Source organism: Euleptes europaea, chromosome 1 (assembly GCF_029931775.1).
Source record: "Euleptes europaea isolate rEulEur1 chromosome 1, rEulEur1.hap1, whole genome shotgun sequence".
Classification (NCBI taxonomy): Eukaryota; Metazoa; Chordata; class Lepidosauria; order Squamata; family Sphaerodactylidae; genus Euleptes; species Euleptes europaea.
Window position 1 is genome coordinate 95,890,202 of NC_079312.1, and position 19,425 is coordinate 95,909,626.

General features: G+C 41.0%; 1 protein-coding gene across 2 annotated transcripts in view; it reads right to left on the bottom strand.

Annotated features, from left to right (window-relative positions):
* Nucleotides 1–561: 561 nt before the first annotated feature.
* The window catches only part of P4HA2 (prolyl 4-hydroxylase subunit alpha 2), a 36,212-nt gene continuing 17,348 nt past the window's right edge, over nucleotides 562–19,425 (bottom strand). The window contains exons 6-14 of one of the 2 annotated variants that reach the window (XM_056854376.1): nucleotides 17,716–17,915; nucleotides 16,994–17,170; nucleotides 12,982–13,052; nucleotides 12,058–12,157; nucleotides 10,210–10,263; nucleotides 6,042–6,107; nucleotides 4,233–4,301; nucleotides 1,866–1,962; nucleotides 562–770 (exon numbers count right to left, since the gene is read on the bottom strand). In XM_056854376.1, coding sequence (XP_056710354.1) covers nucleotides 700–770; nucleotides 1,866–1,962; nucleotides 4,233–4,301; nucleotides 6,042–6,107; nucleotides 10,210–10,263; nucleotides 12,058–12,157; nucleotides 12,982–13,052; nucleotides 16,994–17,170; nucleotides 17,716–17,915 — 905 coding nt within the window. In that variant the 3' untranslated portion in view covers nucleotides 562–699. Of the gene's footprint in view, nucleotides 771–1,865; nucleotides 1,963–4,232; nucleotides 4,302–6,041; nucleotides 6,108–6,168; nucleotides 6,229–10,209; nucleotides 10,264–12,057; nucleotides 12,158–12,981; nucleotides 13,053–16,993; nucleotides 17,171–17,715; nucleotides 17,916–19,425 lie in introns of both variants that reach the window. The other variant, XM_056854384.1, reaches the window with a different exon arrangement.

Below are 19,425 nucleotides of genomic sequence, written 5' to 3' on the forward strand. Positions count from 1 at the left end.
CTCCCATTTTATATACTCTATATAGACACAGGAAATAATGTAGATCCAACCTGATTTCTCTGGACCCCTTGCAATGCAACCATTTGCCTTCTTTCCTGGTCTACAAAAAAGGGGACCACACAAGGGACCAAGGGAAAAATATTAACATATATAAGAAGTGAAAACAAAATTATTTGGTCTTTGCCTTGGGTCCTAGGTGGCCTCAAGATTATGGGAATAACAAACTGGGAATGGCAATTCTCAGGAAATATGGGAATACCAAAGCTAGACCTTTCCATGAAAGAAAGACACACCACAAGTGCTGCTTCTTTTAAAGAATATTTATTGCACACCCTAACATTCAATAAAATTGTACATTTGAAAACTGGATCAATGACCAATCTGTAACTTCTAAAATACTGGATATTTAAAAGGCACAAGAACATAGCACCCAATTGAACTGGCAAAAGGACTATTTCTGCTGTTACAAAAACTGAACAGGATAAGTAAACAACCAAAAATGGCGACATGTGGACAGAAACAGCCTTGTAGCACCAAGTGTGAAAACAGCTCTTTTCATTCACTGATAGACACTGTCTTTTCTTTAAATAAAAAATGCCATCATTCCTTTATAGCAGTGTAGGAGTCATTTCTCAGAAACGAACTGGACTGTATATAAAGAAGTAGGCAGAAAGAAAAAAACCGCTAAGTAGGTCAGTTTCAGTCGACTTCTGTTCTCCCACATGGTCTTAAAAATTCATTTCCTCGTTCATGAAACCACTTGTTCGATACTGTGGCAAAACAAAAACAAAAAAATTTGAACATAATGCTGGGCTCTGTGTATTCCTCTCCTCTTAGTTGTTAAAGAACAAAATACTGCTGTGGCAAATAGCAAAAGATAACTGAGATGCATGCAAGCAATCTCCAATTTAATTCCCGCTCGGAGAGCACCAGCAAGAAATGACTGTAAAGAATCAGTGAGTGGCATGTGCCCCCAAATTAGATTTGACATAGGCATCAATGTGCAAACTCAACATTAAAACGATTCATTTTTTCCATGGTGTGCACAGAAGGGGAACACAATAAAGAGTCAGCAGAGTTCCCTCTGCCCACCCCTTTCCCATCTGACCTATGGCTGCACAGTCATACAAGTTCTGTGATCTGGAACCCTGAGGAAAGGAGGTTCAGGCCTTTTCTGCAGGGATGTTTCCCCGCAGTCACCCCCGCAACTACTTCAGGGCTTCCTTTTGACTATGCATGCCTTTCCCGCCCATCAGAGGTCGCCTCGCTCTCCCTGCGCATTTTGGCCATGTTTCCCAGATGCTGTTTAAGCCAGAATTTGGAAGACGTGGGCAAAACGCACGGGGAGAGCGAGGTGTCCTCTGAAGGGCAGAAAAGGAATGCCTAATCAAAAGGAAGCACTCTATACTAGCTTGGCAGGGGAGGGGCAATGGAAGAAGGTTCACATGCCAGTACCCTTCCATGTGTACTACTTTGGCCACAAAAGATGGAACTCCCTCCCCCATTTTAAAGCTCTGTCGATTCCATTGTACAGTGAGATTTCAAATGTGAAAAAGAACTACTTAAAAATACACTTAAATGTGGTGCTTACCCTGGCTATCTATGTCCTGCTGTTGCTCTGGAGATCACAGCAGATCATACTTTAAAAATTGCTTCTTCTGCGTGGACTTCAAAATCATGGAGGTAAATCTAACAGTGAGCCACTGAATGTGACACCATCCAAAGATGTCAAGGGATAAAATGACAAACAGGTCTAACAGACTCTTAGACCCTAAACTACTCAGCATTTTAGCCTTTAACAGCTTAGGGAACCTTACGTTTTCACCATTATTACTCTTTTTACATTATAAGGGAGGATTACTTACCCCATTTACACCCTACTAGCACTGGGCATGCTGCGTGCCTTGTTCGGTAATCACCCTCTCCGCTTCTGAAGAGATTGTACCAAAATACTGCTGTCCCCTGAAGATGAAAACAAGTCTTTACTAACTTAAGTAAATTGGTTGTGTGAGAGACAGAGACCTAACTTCAAATAATAGCTGGCAACTTTTCAAACATTTTGCTACTGCCAAGCCACTTCAGGTCGCAAATCCCTTAAGATTTGGCTTGAACTGTCTAACCCAAAAATTCTATCTGTTTCAGGAATTTGCCAGTATCAAAAGTCCCGCTTCTGTTGACAGCTCTCAGCAACTTCTTTGAAAGTGTTCACCTATTCATTTCTGTTGCTCCTTCTGTGTCTGAACTGACTTAATTTTCCCTCAGCGGAATTCTCAGTGAAGCAGGTCTTCATGTATGCTGTATGTCTCCTGCTTGGCTGGAACTGCCCATAATCTACGAATTGGTTTTGGTTGTTTTCAAAGATGTCATGGCTACATGATGTGCCACTCACTATGAGATACCTGACTGCTTGAGAGAGAGAAATCACGTCGCTGGGGAAAGCTATAACACCAAACATGACTGAGAAAGGGAAACATCCTCATATCTGAGACACTAGTGAGGCCCTTCCCAGCTATAATCCAAAAATCAAAATAGGAGAATATTTGCCACAACTGTAATGTAAACTTCAGTGCTTTTTACCTGATGAGCTCTTATCAAGCACCGAGTCAAACTAATAATCCCAAAGCAGTCTTAATCTGTTCGTACTGTTTCAACACCAAAAGGCAGATTAAACAATTTGCCTTTAGATTTATCAACATAAAGCATGCCTTCAACTAAACAGACACGCAGCGGATGAGGCCAGACTGACAGACAACTACCATATCCCTTCCCATTCTGCTCCAGGCTCACTGTCTACCAAGAGACCCAAATCTCCATTAATAATATGGTCAAGATCTCTGTCAGGATCCAGCTGCTACTTCTCAACTTCTAGCCTTTTCATAAAATATCTATTTTCATACCCACTGTGAAACTACAGGTAGATGAATGCTACCTGCTTTTTACTACCAGAGAAACCGGGACAAATTTAAAAACTACCCCCCCAAATGTATTCTTTTAGGTGCTTATAACATTATAACATTTGCATGTCAAGTTGAACAGGAACTCAGAAGGGCTGCATAGGCTGACTCTAATACCTCATTAACTTTTGGTCAATATTTTTCCTGCATTGATTGTTTTTACAGGTCCATTTCAATTTGAGGAAAGGCTGTGAAATTATGCATTTGCTTCTAGTAAGAAGAAAAAGATTATTCAAACGAGGTTTTGGCTTACACCATCTCCCTGCCTTTAAAATAAATGCCCCCAGCACTGAAGAGAGAAATGGCATTCTAGAATTAAATTCAGGGGTGGGGGGAGAGAAAATGGCCTAGAAATGGTCCTGTCGTACAGGTGATGGCAGCCTTGTTAACGCCTGCCAGCAGTTTTTCCTCCAAATTTAAAAGGCTCCTATTAGCATGGTTCAAAAGACGTATTCATCCTCTAAAAAAACCTAAATTAAAAATCTTTTTAATTTAACCAGTGCAATCACCAGTCAGTAACATTCGCACTGGCAGAAAGCATTCCAAACTCCAATAGAAGCGCTAGCTGGGCCAAGAGAAGCAAAAAACATGGCTGTTTACTGTTGGGAAAATGTGATTTCCAAACTCGTATGGAAGCCACACAAGCAAACAAGTTAAGAAGAAGAAGAGTTGGATTTTATACCCTGCTTTTCTCTACCTTTAAGGAGTCTCAAAGGGGCTTAAAGTCACCTTCCCTTCCCCTCCTCACAACAAACACCTTGTGAGGTAGGTGGGGCTGAGAGAATTCTGAGAGAACTGTGACTGACCCAAGGTCGCCCAGCAGGCTTCATGAGGAGGAGCGAAGAATCAAACCCAGTTCTCCAGACTGGAGTCCACCGCTCTTAACTGCAGTACCAACCAGACATTTATTATGTAATAAACAAGCATGTGACAACCCTGACATTGTGCCTCTCTTTCAAGCAGGGGCTGCCTTTGAATTCTACATTTGTACAGAGATAGAGACTTCCTGAATACAGTTCAAGAGGACCTAACTGTATGTTAACTAAGGGTGTTTGTCTTTAAATCCATTTCATTACATATATAAGCCCAGAGATGGTCACCACAGTTTAGTTAAGGGTACCTATTAATCATGCCAATGGATACCTTGTCGCCCACTGTGCCTAACAGATGATTGGGTAAAAATGGTGTAGCACAGAAAGAATGCTAGAAAAGAGTAAAAATGGTGTTCAGTGAAATTTAAATGGGAAAACACTAGTTATAGACAAGGTCACCACTTACCTTTTTGGGCCAAATTGTAGCCCCAAAATCGGGGAAAACCGTAGCACCTCCAGCTTCTACGTCACTCATCTGAGAAAACAAAACATCCATAAAAGAAAACAGTTGATGATTCAGCATCACAGCCAACAAGACTCCACACATTTCTGAACTGTTTTATTCGATACAGAGTTTAATTATATTGAAGACTGTTGGTTTTTTTGGGATTAAAATACAGGAGGAAATGTACACTTTTAAAAAGACATTCTCAAGCTATCCTGCATTTTTATTCATTCATATTTACGTAATTCTGAATGTTAAGCAGCAATCACTGGTTTAGTATTTGGTATAAAATATGAATATAGTACACCTCTCAACTGAAATGGTGTTTTTACAGTACACACCAGACAGAAAAACTACTAAGCCACATTTTTCCTTAGCAATCTGAAAGGATATATTGACACAATCTTACCAAATTTTAACTCTGTGTGTCTCTCTGTGAAGCATCTGGGTGTCTAACATATGGCAATAAAACTGATACTACTATTTCTGTGCTGAACAATAATACCACAACCACAAATTCCACTAACCACCCAAATCCTAAATCCTAAACACGAAGTTGTATATGTTACACTGTAATCACTGGCAGTTCCTTCCTGGCAAAGCATTTATGGAGATGCCATAATAAGCCATCTGCTTTTTAGAGAAAAGCCCCAAATTCTTGCTTGAATAAGGTCCAGTTAAACCTATGATTGCGGTCCACAGCAACAAAAACAATTCAAGCATTACCAAAAAAAGGAGTAAGCCCTAAGTTGGCTATTGTATAAATATTTGAAAGCATCAAAAAGATGCAAATTTATTTATCATTACTTTCTATTAACCTCAATGATGATCTCACTGTGTAGGCTGTGGATAATTTGCCAACCTATGTGCATATTCTACTTGCAATATGAAGTTGGTAGCCAAGAATAAACTAACTAATGCTAAGCTGCTGCATTAATTGATTTGGTTGAGATGAACAAAAAGGTTTGGCCATTCAGATTCCACGACCCTGCCCCAGATATTCTCAGGTTTCCTTGCAGCGGCCATGACACATGTGCTTGCATGCAGACAGAATACAACATGGGAATGAAAACATGGCAGTAGTACAGACGGTCAGGAGCAGCCAGTACAAGGAAAGAATCCAGGAACGCCTGTTCCCAATACCAAAATCTTAGAAACCCATGCCTAATCAATTTTAATGAAGGCTACACAAATGTACATTATCCTTAGACTGCTCACAAAACATGCTGTGTTGATAAAGCATTAAGTTATGTTACATAATATGCAGAGGGATTAATCAAATTAACATTTTTCTTTTTAAAAGTTTCTATTGGTAATAAATTTACTACAGTTCACTGTTGAGGGGGATCAAAGCAAAAATTGAGAGCTTTTCTGAAAGACTCACAACATCAAATGCTATCAGGTGCTGTCTGATACAGGTAAGAATATCCTCTGAACACACATACTGCAACCTACACAAATAACCATGTTGGAATAACTTTTTCAATCAATTCCCCCCCAATCCACCTTGAAAATTATATTCCTCTCACCAATGCTTAATTTCCAGCTCATCCCAAAGCTTGCACAATTTTAGCAGTTAACCTTGTAGAGGTTGTATTCTTTCCCCCCATACATACTGCAATTGCATCTGATGCTGAGAGTACCAGGAAATCCCCACATTTGGGATTTGCCACCAGGAGTAAATCCCTAAAATCCGTGCAATGGGTTATATTTATGCCGCTGGAGTTGACAAAAAAAAAAAAAAAAAAGTCTCTCTCCGCTCATACTTACATAATTTAAAAAAGTGGCCACTCGATTCCCAGTCCCTAAACGCTTGAAAGCATCAGGCTCATCTTTCTATAAAAAGAAAGTAAACTGCAAACTTCAAGCACACAGACAAGCACACAGAGGTACTTACATAGTTAAGAAACGTTGCTAGCCTATTTCCTTCCGTTTTGAGTGTGCCGTCAAAGGGCCGCTGAAACAAACAACAACTTTAACCCAATTTCCGAAGTTTAACATGCATGCCTATTATATTAGGCGCTTGGAACACAGGGAGGACAATGCTGCTGCAGTCGTCTTGTTTGGGGGCTTCCTAGAGGCCCATGGTTGGCCTCTGTGTGAACAGACTGCTGGACTTGATGGGCCTTGGTCTGATCCAGTATGGCCTTTCTTATGTTCTTATCTAGCGCTGGAAAGGGCAGCCCAATCCTTACGCGTGTAGACTTGGAATCAAGTCCCAGTTAGCTCAATGGGACTTACTGCCAAGTAAGTGCGCACAGGACTGCAGGCTGAAAGTCTCCAACTAAATGCCTTGATACAAGGTGTGTTAACACAGAATATAGTGCCAATCAAGCCAGGTTTATTCAAATGTTGTTATTGTTACTATTATTACTGTTATTATTATTTATTAAACATATACCCCAGCCCTCCCCGGCACTGCCAAGGCTCAGGGCAGCTTCTGAATACATGCAACACGCACCCCGGGAAGGTGTTTTTCAGCCACTGAAAGAATATATACGATCAATTGATGGCAGAATGGTATTCCTGTATAGGCAAATAGTATAACTCTTTATGGGAAAATTTCATGGAGCTGCATTTCTTGCCTACTTCACAAGTGATTGAACAGCTTTGAATGGCTTTATTGTGTTTGAAGAAGAAACCAGCTCTAGGAAGAAACAGACGCTCAAGAGGTTTCCCACCCTGAAAAAAAGATGTCTTGTTCTCTGGTAAGAAATAATTATTCTGGCTGAGGACAATGCTGCCTTTCTAGACAAATGAGAATTTGTGATCACAAAATGCCATAAGCTTCCTTTATTATTGTGTCAGGCCACACAAGAGCTCAGCTGGAGAATTTTAACCATCTTCCTTCACAAAACATTACAACTGGTGCTCATAGGGGGCGGGGAGGATAAGAGGAAAGAGACAGCCACCCTGGGCCCCTTTCAGAGGGAAACTGTGGGATAAAAATAATTTAATAAATGAATCTTAATATATAAAAATCTCATTCAGAAGATGCTAAGAATAAGATGCATTGTTATTAAACAGTGACCTACAAAACATTTCACGGTTGGATTGGCCTGAGAGGGGATGAAAGCAAAATTTCTAAACTGAAATTCTCAGGCCTTGACTGTAACATGGGGTGCAAGAAAACTTAAGAAATTGATAGCTGAGGTGCAGAGTAACCGATGGTATGAGGCAAAGTGAAAATGATAGGTAAAAAACACAAAAACAGAAGAAAAATTGAGAGAACAGAAATGAGGAACAGACACCCCTGTAATGGCGCAAGAAGGGAGAGTGCTATGGGGTGCACATAGAGAAAAAGAGGGGGCTGTGGCATGATGGGACTGCAGAGAAATCTGTGGCCAAGAAAATAAATAGTAAGCTCATGGGATGCAGAAAGTAGGGAGGGAATACAACAGAGTCTAGGGACAGATTATGGCAACATTAGAAACACCTCCAGAGAAACCTGCAGGAGCACAGACAGAGAAGACAGTGTTCCCTTTGCAGTGCAGAGTGAAAGGGGGGTTAACAGAGGACAAGTAAAAAAAATACTAAGTTTAAATTGAAAACAAATGCTTTTCTGTAGTTAATATAGTGATGTGGCCCTCTTGTGTTTGTATATAAAGGATTCATATTGTATACCCCAGCTTGAGAAGAATGTGCATTAGGACCAGATATTAAGACAACTCAAGTGCCCAAGAAAGCAATTCAAGCAGACAGCTGCAGAACTGTTGCAGAATCTATAATTACTGTAAAGCAACAATTTACAGTAATTCAAGTTTTAATCTGTGCAGCATACAGAGCCTGGAGGACCCATCCAAACTTATAATAAATCCAACTTGTTGACTTCCCTTAACTTTGGCAGTGAACTATCAGTTGGATTCCAAGTGCAATTCTTCTCCAGACTAAGAGGGTGGATCATGCTGCTTGTTTTTGAATCCTGATTTTGTTATGTCAATCTTCTTGAATACAGAGGCTTTAAATGCATGTTGATTTGTTTCAAAATACAATTGCCCAATTTGGATGGAACTCGCCTCTATCTTTTCCTTATACAAGAAGGAACAATTTTGCTCCATGAAGGAGTTCAGGAAAAGGGGGGCAGAAAGTATTGCCTGAATAAGGCCAACACAGCTGCAGCAATAACAAAAAATAAGAAAAAGTGGTGCTAAATTTTAGGTTAGTTCAGAAATGCTGGATAACACAGTTAAGGATTTGCTTCAACTGTTTTTTAAAAATATGTTTTCCCAATACTAGCTAAGGTCTTTTATGCATGGTAGTTTCACTCGCCGTCACCCCTCCGATGACTTCGGGTCTGTATTTGGATTATTCATGCCATTTCTGACCATCAGAGGCCGCATCGCTCTCCCCCTGCATTTCCTCACATTTTGCCCATGTTTTCAAATTCGAGATAGAGCAGGTCCCTGAAAAGGCGGGCAAAATGCAGGGAAACGTCGGGGGAGAGCGAGGCGACCTCTGACAGTCGGAAACGGTATGCATAATCCAAACAAAGACCTGAAGTCGTTGGAGGGGTGATGGCGAGTGAAACAGCCATGCATAAAAGACCTAAGATTCCAGCTCATTTTGAGTGAGCTACCATGATCATAAAACCAAACAAATAGTGTCTGAACAGGACAGAATTAAATGCAAAAACTTGCACTGTTATACCTGCTTTCGAAAGGAAGAATGTTGCAAGATTACCTTTGAAAACCAAAATGTAAGAGAGTGGCAGTGCAATCCTCAACACTCTTCTAAATCCGTTGAAGTCAGTGGTCTTACAAGGTGTAACTCTGCTTAAGATTGCACTGCTAGTTTAGTGGATGTGTTCAAGAAATCTCTGCACCTTGCTACAGATACACCTGTGTTGAACTACCTGCATCTTTAGCATACTGGTAGACATTGTCTTCAGCCATGAGCTCTTGATGTATGGATACAAGTATTCAGATATGCTAGTTAAGGTCCTCATCTCAAGCACTATTTCTTGTGCCCCTACCTATAAAAGGTGGGCACCAATTATCGATGGGACATTCTCAGTGAATGGAATGTCTCCAACTCTGAAGCTGATCTGGTACCTACAATTACTGGCTACTAGGTGCCAGGCAAAAAATGTTTTTGTTCACTTCACCTTTTAAATGAATTTTCTCTCCTTGCCCTGTTTTCTACCTGCCTGTTATGCTAGTTGCCATTACGCTTGGTTTTTATGCGACTTTTATACTGCTGGTTTTACTAGTTACCATTTTATAGATAATGAGGATTGGTTTTGCTGTTGATGTTTTAATTATTTTAGTTGTTATGTTCAATTTTATATTGTATTATTTGTTTTATTTTATGTTGTTAGCCATTTGGGGCCAATTTGGGGGACCGTTGGATGTAAACTAGCAACTTACAGGCTTGCTGCACAAAAACCTGGAGTACCACAACAGTGCCCATAGGAACCATGTCTTCTGTGTAAAGTATGAAGCCACCTAAATAATGTAATCTTGGAGTTGCATAGTGGTCCCACTTGAGTCAAAAAGCTCTTGTACAGTAAAGACCTTGAATGATTTATCTTGCTCAGGCTCAACCCACACATTACAAGGGATAAAAGACTGCCACCTACCCACTCCTGCCAAGGTGATACCTTACACTCAGAATTTCCCTGTGTTCACTCCACTTTGCCTGCTACCACTTGTAGTAGGAGATGGGAAACCTTTGAGTGTCATGTATATACTGTGTATGTGTATGATGGCAACCTAAGTACTTTAGGGAGGAAAACCCTCTGAGGAGCTGTGGGATATTACAGTTGTTGCTAATAAGGCTGGTCTTTCAAAGTGCATACATTCAGTGGCATTATGTTTCAGTGGCAACTTCCTAAACAAAACTTGTCATTGGCATAGTGCTGATATCTGACCATAACCCATGATATTGTCACCATTCACCTACAGAAATGCAAAAAGCAGTCTGATACAGAGGCACTTACCCTTGAAAAGTCAAAGTGTGGCTCATATTGTCCTCCCATGCCATAATTAGCAACCTAAGGTGCGGAGAAAATGAGAATGTTTTCAATAAAATAAAATAAAATGTAAGTAGATTTGTTCTACAGATTAAAAAAAAACCCAACTAAATCAAGTGCAACCAACTTCAACAGCAGCAATGCTAGAAGACATGATCTCCACCTGTCAGCATATCCGTAGTTTCCAATTAGGCACTGTGCCCCAGAAGTTCACCGCTTCATACCTTGGCCCTCTTCTAGACTACCAGATGCTAGGAACTTCATTCATAACCAGTGCTCACATTCTCTGAACTGAAATGAACCCATCAGATTAAAAACCAATATGGACGCTGCTTAGTGTTTAAACTCTCTTCAGATTTAGACAACATCCCTAATTGAAAGAGACTGTGAGGGGGGTGGAGTGACATTAAAATTCTCCACAGGATTCTGAGGAACTATTTTCAAGGTCAGTTCAAACATTTATGATTATGAAAATTAGTTCTGTGTGATGGCACCCCATGAGGCAGTTGCAATGACGTGTATCCAACCACACCACTAAACAAAGTTGGAAGCCTTTCTCCAACAGAAGAACACCTTAAGTTGGAGAAAGACTCCCTAGGATGGAGGAAGTAGGATACATATTTGACAATATTTGACAAATTCTTCCCATGTGGTCAGACAATTATGAGGAGATTCCCGTTGCAGCAGATGCCAGAATTGTGGCAGTTGGATGATGCGGACAATTGGAAAATGTTAGGACAAACAATATGGAAAGTGGCTTTCAACCACTGCATGAAGCACTGCCATATGAAAATTGCTTCTGGCAGCTTGAGTTTACTCTTAGGCAGCATTCAAATATCTCTATAAACCTCTATTTGTCCATGACCAGTATGTTTGCAGTGATTATGAGATTCTTTTCTCCTTTAATTCCAATTCAGAATCCCTTTTTGAGAGAATCCCTCTCTTATAATACCAGAACACAGGGTCATCTGCTGAAGCTGAAGGGTGAGAGATTCAAAACAGACACAAGGAAGTATTTCTTCACACAATGCTTAGTTAAACTGTGGAACTCCCTGCCCCAGGATGCGGTGATGGCTGCCAACTTGGAAGGCTTTAAGAGGGAGTGGATATGTTCATGGAGGATAGGGCTATCCATGGCTATTAGTCAAAATGGATCCTAGTCATGATGCATACCTATTCTCTCTAGTATCAGAGGAGCATGCCTATTATATTAGGTGCTGTGGAACACAGGCAGGATAATGCTGCTGCAGTCTCTTGTTTGTGAGCTTCCTAAAGGCAACTGGTTGGTCACTGTGTGAACAGACTGCTGGACGTGATGGGCCTTGGTCTGATCCAGCATGGCTTTTCTTATGTTCTTATGAGAGGAGGAAATGAACTCCCATTTGCCCAGGCACCTGCTTTCAGATGCCACAGCAAACTAGTCCAATTGAAGGCTTGCTAAATTATGACGCTTCTAATATGTGCTCCATGTGCAAAGGAAGGAGTAAGGAAATGTGCGAGCACAGCAAAGAAGTCATGTCCTTCAAAAAGTTTTGCTGCAATATCTAAATGCACCCTTAGGGTTGCCCAAATGAGCTGTATATCAATAGATTTTCTTCTCTTTGACAGCCTTATATTTTATATGTCCAATGAGCTTCCCAAAATTCTGCTCCAGAGCCTGAAAGATGTTGTAAGGCAGCACTCATGGTTTTCCGTACCAAGTTTCCCACTCAACTGCACTAGTAGAAAACTGAAACCAGGAACAGACTTAACAGGAGGGAAGACAGATATGGAATCACCAAGATCGTACTGCTAGTAATGTACTTCTGCACTGACCTGCAATAATTCAGCTGTTTTCGCTGTTAACCCTGTGATCTGTTCCATTCGATTATTCACCTTGGCAACAACAGGATCATCACTTTCCTCCAGCCACGAACTTGCAGAAAAGAACATTTTTATCCAGGAATTAGAAAATAGTCTCCAATAATTAAACATAAATTAAGAACCCTTTGGTGTCAAAAGTTTCCTTATACTATTCCTGAGTCCTTTTGCTGGTCATGGAGATGGGAGTGGGCCAATATACTGTTCCTGTGAGTTTCAAATTTTTGTAATTGCTCAGTTTTGAATATTGTTTATTTCAAGCCAAAACATTTATTGCAAAATACAAAAACAACCTTTGCAAATAAGAAGAAGAGTTGGTTTTATGCCGACTTTCTCTATCACTTAAGGCAGAATCAAACTAGCTCACAATCACCTTCCCTTCCCCTATCCACAACAGACGCCCTGTGAGGTAGGTGAGGCTGAGAAAGCTCTATCAGAGCTGTGACTAGCCCAAGGTCACCCAGTTGGCTTTGTGTGTAGGAGTGGGGAAACAAATCCAGTTCACCAGATTAGCCTCCGCTGCTCATGTGGAGGAGTGGGGAATCAAACCCGGTTCTCCAGATCTGAGTCCACCGCTCCAAACCACCGCTCTTAACCACTACACCACACTGGCTCACAAGAAGAGTCTAGTAGCACCTTAAAGACTAACAATATTTCTGGCAGGGTATGAGCTTTTGTGAGTCACAGCTCACTTCCTCAGATAACACTAGAATGGGAGTCCATCTATCCTTAAGTAGAGAAGAGTGAATTTAGATACCCAGTTCAAACAGACCAACACAGCTACCCATCGTGATCTATCAGCAAATAAAGATTTTAGTCTGAGCTCTAACAAGACTTTTGGAGATTACCCGTAAAAGTCTTTATTCCTAGACATCTTACCTTTTAGACACCCTGTAGCTGGCTACAGTTAGGACACCAGTTTTGGGATCACGTACTGTAGCTCTTGCCAGCTGTAGCAAAAGAAATATCAAGATTTAATGCCTGAAGTATTACTGAAAATATGTTACCAAAAGCAAGGCGTCACATCCTGACCATTTTCAAACATATACTATAAGATGAGGCTATGGAACAGCTAGAAATTTATTCCTCATACAGTGACAAAGGGTATTCCGTGGTAGTGGCAAACATAATTAATCTCATACGAACTGAGGTTCCAGCAAAAGGTCTATATAAATTGCATCACCTATGAACCAGATCCTAAAACCAAAACGAGTTCCTTGTACTTTCTGCTGACTTTAAATCTTCGGAACTCATCTTGCTTTGGTGCAATGTAACCTGAATGGTAAACAGAAAACGCCTGTATCGTAAGATGTTCTCGTTTCCTCCACTGGTGTTTCCAATACACCCAAATAAAGTAGCTTACTGGTAAAGCAAAGGTTAGAATCTACTTAGAATCACAGACTGTGAAAAACATCTGGTCATCTCTGGGTACTCAAAAGGATGCCATCTGCCCCAGTTGCTAATCCAGAGGGAAGAGGAACGCATGGAGGGAATGGTAGTCAGCATGAGAGTGGCTAGCATGCCATTTTGTGGGAACGTGTTTGCTGGTCAGAAAATTCCCGCATACGCTTATGTAAATGACAATAAACCCCATCTAATCATTCTTCCCACATTTTTTCCTGTGATGTTTGGATACTATTTTCCTCCCCATTCTCCCTCCTGCCTCTTAATCCTCTTATTAATTTCTGTGTCTCATCATGCAGCTTTTGGCACAAGGAGGCTCCAGAATTCTGTCTCATCTGCTATTCTGTTGCAGGCGCTTTACTCTACAAATCACAGCTGGAAAATTACTCTCTGGAAAACTTTCATTATACAATGAAATATTGCTTGCAGTGATATAATTTCGCATTCCGAACTTCTCATTATGCCTGCAACTGTCTTAACCTTGCCATAGGGTTCTTTATTTCTGTGGGCTTCAGTTGCCCTAAACAAAAAAGAAATTGAAATGCACACATGAATACATGAAGCTGCCTTATACTGAATCAGACCCTTGGTCCATCAAAGTCAGTATTGTCTACTCAGACCAACAGCAACTCTCCAGGGTCTCAGGCAGTGGTCTTTCACATCACCTACCTGCCCAGTCCCTTTAACTGGAGATGCTGGGGATTGAACCTGGGACCTTCTGCATGCCAAGCAGATGCTCTATCACTGAGCCACAGCCCCTCACCAGCCTATTAAAGGTAAAGGTAGTCTCCTGTGCAAGCACCGGGTCATTGCTGGCCCATGGGGTGATGTCACATCACGTTTACTAGGCTATGTTTTACAGGGTGGTTTGCCGTTGCCTTCTCAATCATCTACACTTTACCCCCAGCAAGCTGGATACTCATTTTACTGGCCTCAGAAGGATGGAAGGTTGATACAACCTTAAGCCAGCTACCTGAAACTGATTTATTTTTGATTGAATATTAATTGTGACAACTGACCCAGCCTACAGTCTAACACATCAGAAATGGTGATAATGGAAGGCTGCACATGGTGGCTGGAAAATAAAATTATTTCCCAATCCATTCTCTTATTTATTTGACAGAGAGACAACATGTTTTATAGAGCTTATGCAATAAATATTCATGCAGAAAAATATATTTTATTATGAATTTTCCTCTTAGCTCACTTATACTTAGTAAAACAGTAACCTGTAAGCAAATGTTTCCTTAAATGTAGTGTTTTTCCTGTCTGGGGCTATTTTACCATTGTTTCCAAGAATAATTTTTTGTAGAACCTAGAGAAGTTGACCTAGCATAATTATTTTGCTTGCTTTACATCAAACTCTGAAGGAACTGTGTCCACAATACAGATATGTCATCTTTAGAGCTGCTGCATACTTTTCAATACTCCTTTGTCTCTAAAAAGGCACCACTTAGCAAACACAAATATGCCTTCATTTCAAAACTACATGACTTCATACCAGGTTAAAACACCACCCTTTGGGGTTATATGTGATAATCCCATACACACACGCACACACTTAACTGCATATACAAAGCACTCCTTTTGAATAATGTGAACTGAAAGCACGAGTGCTGCTGCTTTCTACAAATTGTCCAAAGCAGTCTGAAAACCAAGCACAGTGTTGTTTTTTAAGTATGAGGTAATTGTCAAGCATCAGAAAAATATCTGAATTAATAAGAGTGAAAGCCATGAGGCAAACATAAATATTTCAGCCAAGAAACTGGCTGACAAACAACGAGCTAGGACTTCAGAAATACCCTGAACAAAAATCATGTTCTTCAAAAGGTTTCTTTTTTTCTTTCCAACATTTTCCCATAATCCATTCAGCGCTAAATGCAGAAGAATTCTACTGCACTTGAAGTACCATATTTCTCTGTATGCAAGCTCCATGGACACTGCTGTCTATGTCATTACATTTTCAGCACAGGATACAGCTAAAGAACATCGCCCAGATACAGTACAGGGCAGCTAACATGAGGCCAAATTGGCTCATAAGCAGTTTGAATACATGTGAATTCAGGTTTCTGCTACAAAACCAAAACCAATTAACAACGGTTTGCAAGTGAGCTCAGTAGGTAAAGTAAATAAGCACTGCAGTTGTAATAAAGTCATTTTATACGGATAACTGAGGAGAAAGGAAAAAGGTCAACATGAAAAAGTTAATTATAACATGTGTGTGAGAAATGCCTTCAAGTCGCAGCCGACGTATGGCGACCCCTTTTGGGGTTTTCATGGCAAGAGACTAACAGAGGTGGTTTGCCAGTGCCTTCCTCTGCACAGCAACCCTAGTATTCCTCAGTGGTCTCCCATCCAAATTATAACATAGTCCCTTAAAAATGGTTTCTCACTAGGCTGTGCAAATTATAATGAATAAAACATTAACACATTCACCATTGGTCTAAAACCTGGCATTACTTTATGTAGTCTTAAGAAGGACATTTGAGACTGACATGTCAAGCAGAGATGGTACCTGCTAATATCTAAGTTTACTCGGAAGCCAGTGTTCCTACAGTCATTGTGACTTATTCCAAAGTAAGTGTATCTAGGATTGCAGCGGAAACCACAACTCCTCATTATAGATGGCAGCTCTGTGGCTGATACAGAACTTGTGGTGTGGATCCAAACACCAGAGTTTCGGAGACACAAAAAGGAGGGTGGAGTTGAAGAAGAAAAAGGACCTTACGCCCAGCATGAATACTTTGCGGGCAAATGATTTTGCCAAGGGCTCTGGGAAAGCGGAGTCCTGGTATAGCCTGGAGCTCCTGTGATGCATTCTGAAACTGGGCTCACTGCCACATAAACCCATTTTAAACAAAATGGCCTCATTCCTGAGCGCTGCAGCAGCCGGGGATGGCGTGGCCACAACACTGTTGCGGCGCCTCCAAGGTGGTTTTGCACCCACTGCAGAATTTAAAAAGGGGCGTTTTTAAAATAAAAAAATTAAAAGGGGGGGGAACCCCATAGAGAAAAGTGATGCTGCACCAGCAAAAACCTGGCACAAAACTGCTGAGGTGCAAGGGGGCGTTCCCGTCCCCCCAAACAGCCCAGGAACCCCTCCAAGGATGCCAGCACGATTACTTGCGCCGGCAGGATGCCGAGCCAGTGTCCAAGGGCTGCGCTGCTGCAGCAGTCCTCTTGGGCCAGCACAAGTGGCATTATGCTGGCGTCCATGCCAGTTTGCACAGCGCAAGTGGCACGGACACCAGCATAAGGGGCTGGTCGTCTCCTAAGCCCATTCGGCCTTCTGGCTCAGGAATGGCTGTATGACTCTCAACTACTCCCAACTTTAAAAAAATTTGGATGGACTGTCTTCAAGTATATTGTTGCAGTCGGAGTTAGTTTGGTTAGCTCTTGCATATCCAAGCAGCAAATTCACTACTTTCATAAATTAACATGTTACGCTAACACAGCATTTTATCTTCTAGAGAACTGGAACACTTACTTTTGGTTTTGCCAGCTCCTTAATCTTCTCTATTTCTTCATCAGATAAGGCATCATAGTATCTGACAATGTGTGGACTGTCCCATTCATCTTCTTCTTTGAAAGGCGCTATGATCAGGTTGGGGTTTCGGTTTCCATTGTGGTACCTACAGACCAGCCTCTTTTGTCTTCGAGGAGTCTGAGAACAAGCCCAGATAAACCAGCAATAGTTGTAAAATGTTGAATACAAAGCTACACTTAAATGCACCAATAGGAGTCATACCTTTTCTGTGGGCAGCCCCCCACCTATGGCATAGCCTGCTACAAGGTATGAAATGGCCTTCCCTAGCTTTCATAAACTGTTCTGTACTGATAAGCATTTGCTGGCTGAGCTTCAGGTGTTGGTTTTTTAAATTGTGCCTCTAATTTTTAAGCAATTGCCCGAGGCTTGATTTTTAAGCAATTTTTTTTTCTTAGTGAGCTGTAGTGCCGTTTACTTTTGTGGCCGTTTTTGATCCTGTATTAAGATACTTGTTGAAAGCTACTTCAGGTACGCTTGGAAACAAATCATTTCTGACAGACAAAGATGGTTCTGCTGAACGGAACTTTGCTGGGGCAAAGTATAGCTATGTGCAGACTTTCCCATAAGGCCTCATATCAACTAGTTGCTGTAATGTGGTATTGGCCGTAGGAATGCATTTCCAAAACAAGTAGTTAAAATCTTTACCCATCTTTCTCTCTCACCATTTTCACACCTTCTCCTCTACAGAGCGCCTCATAGATGTCTCGTTCTGGCAGGTAGTCCTGAGGCCTTTCATAGATTCCGCTCTGTGTGGTTGCCTCTGTTGGGCTTGATGTCTCATTTAACACCTGAGCCTCTTTTTCTTTTTCCAGCAGCATCTCGAAGTACCGCATGTTACTGCCTGCTCTTTCATGGCTGGGAGCTTGGTTGGAAAGAAGGATAAAAAGAAGACTCCAGTTACACTATCCAAAGAAACTCATCAGAGGGAGCCTTCAATCTTACAACAGTACCCCAGTTACTTTGCACAAGCAAGAATTCCTGCCACACTTCTCAAACAAGACTGAAGTAAATTAAAATTATAACTATCTGAGCACAGGCAAAGGCTAAGAAATGGGAGAAAGATTTCAATCTGCCTGAAAGGGTGTGTTAACAATATAGTCCCTGCTTCACTTATATACAGTACCTTTTTGTCTTAAAAAGAACACTAGTTAGAGAGGAAAAGAAGTGGTTTTGTGTTATATACTAGCCAAAAGAACATTCCAACCAAGCAATGGAATAAGAAGAGTTTTACCCTTTTTAAATAATTTTGTCAAGCATACACATGGTAGAGGGAAGTGAGAAGATGGTCCAGAACATTCTGAAGACCACTTTTAGAAAAGGGTTCAGAACTGGACTTTTTTTTTTTAAGTATGCTTCTCCATCAGTTCTTTAATCAGACCTTAGCAATGCGCTGCAAAATTTACAATTGCAAATAGGTTCCTACACTAGAAATGGAACAGTTTTCTGTCTTCAGGGTTGATGTAATTGATTCGTGACACAAATGGAAAGAATTATTGTTCCACACTGGGATAAAACGAATTCTAATGTAAGAAATGAACTGTATTGACTGCTGCCAGAATTTAAATAGAAAAAGCACTCTGAATTACTTGGTATAATGAATGGCGTGCAAGTAATTTAGTTAAGATTAGCCTGCACATGAACGTTCAGTTCAGCAGAAAAATCCTACTATGGGAGAACATTTTAACTGCTGGTTACAGCAGAGCCTTTTAAGTCATAGCCCCATCATTTTGGTTTATAATCTCTTTTTTAATGCTCAGCCTTTCTTTTCAGAAACACATTTATAGAAGTGGTGGAAGACAGGTGAATCGAGAATTATTACTTTGACTTTCAGGAGCAACAAATCTTTGAAATTAAGTTAAGGGTGACACATGTGTATACCATTGGCGGGACTGATACACAGTTCTTTTCCCGTTCAATGAGCAGCTCTCCCTGTCTAATGAAAAGTACTCATGTTCAGAGTACAAAGAACTCATAAGGTATGGGAAAAGGAGCACTGGCTGGGGATATGAGAAGCTCACACAAACGCATCTGTTACATTTTTCTCATATCAGGACGGCACATAAAGTTTTCCCCTTCTCCATTTTACTCCCAGGACAACCCTGTCAGGTAGCTGAAAGAGCACATGTCTGGCCCCCCAGAAACTCATCATGCTGCATGTTCATGACAACAAATGTGTGCAGGCAGGGCGCTATTGCCGATTGCATGCGAGAAGACCTACCTAAAGGGTCACAATACTCATATACGCTCATCTGATGTGTGAGATCGTGCACACAGAAGCTGATTCTATGCTGCTGTGTGCACATATAAATCGGGTCTTAATTTTTGTTTACAGGCTGACCTTTTTTGATTGAAGGTCATAAAGTCTTGGCACA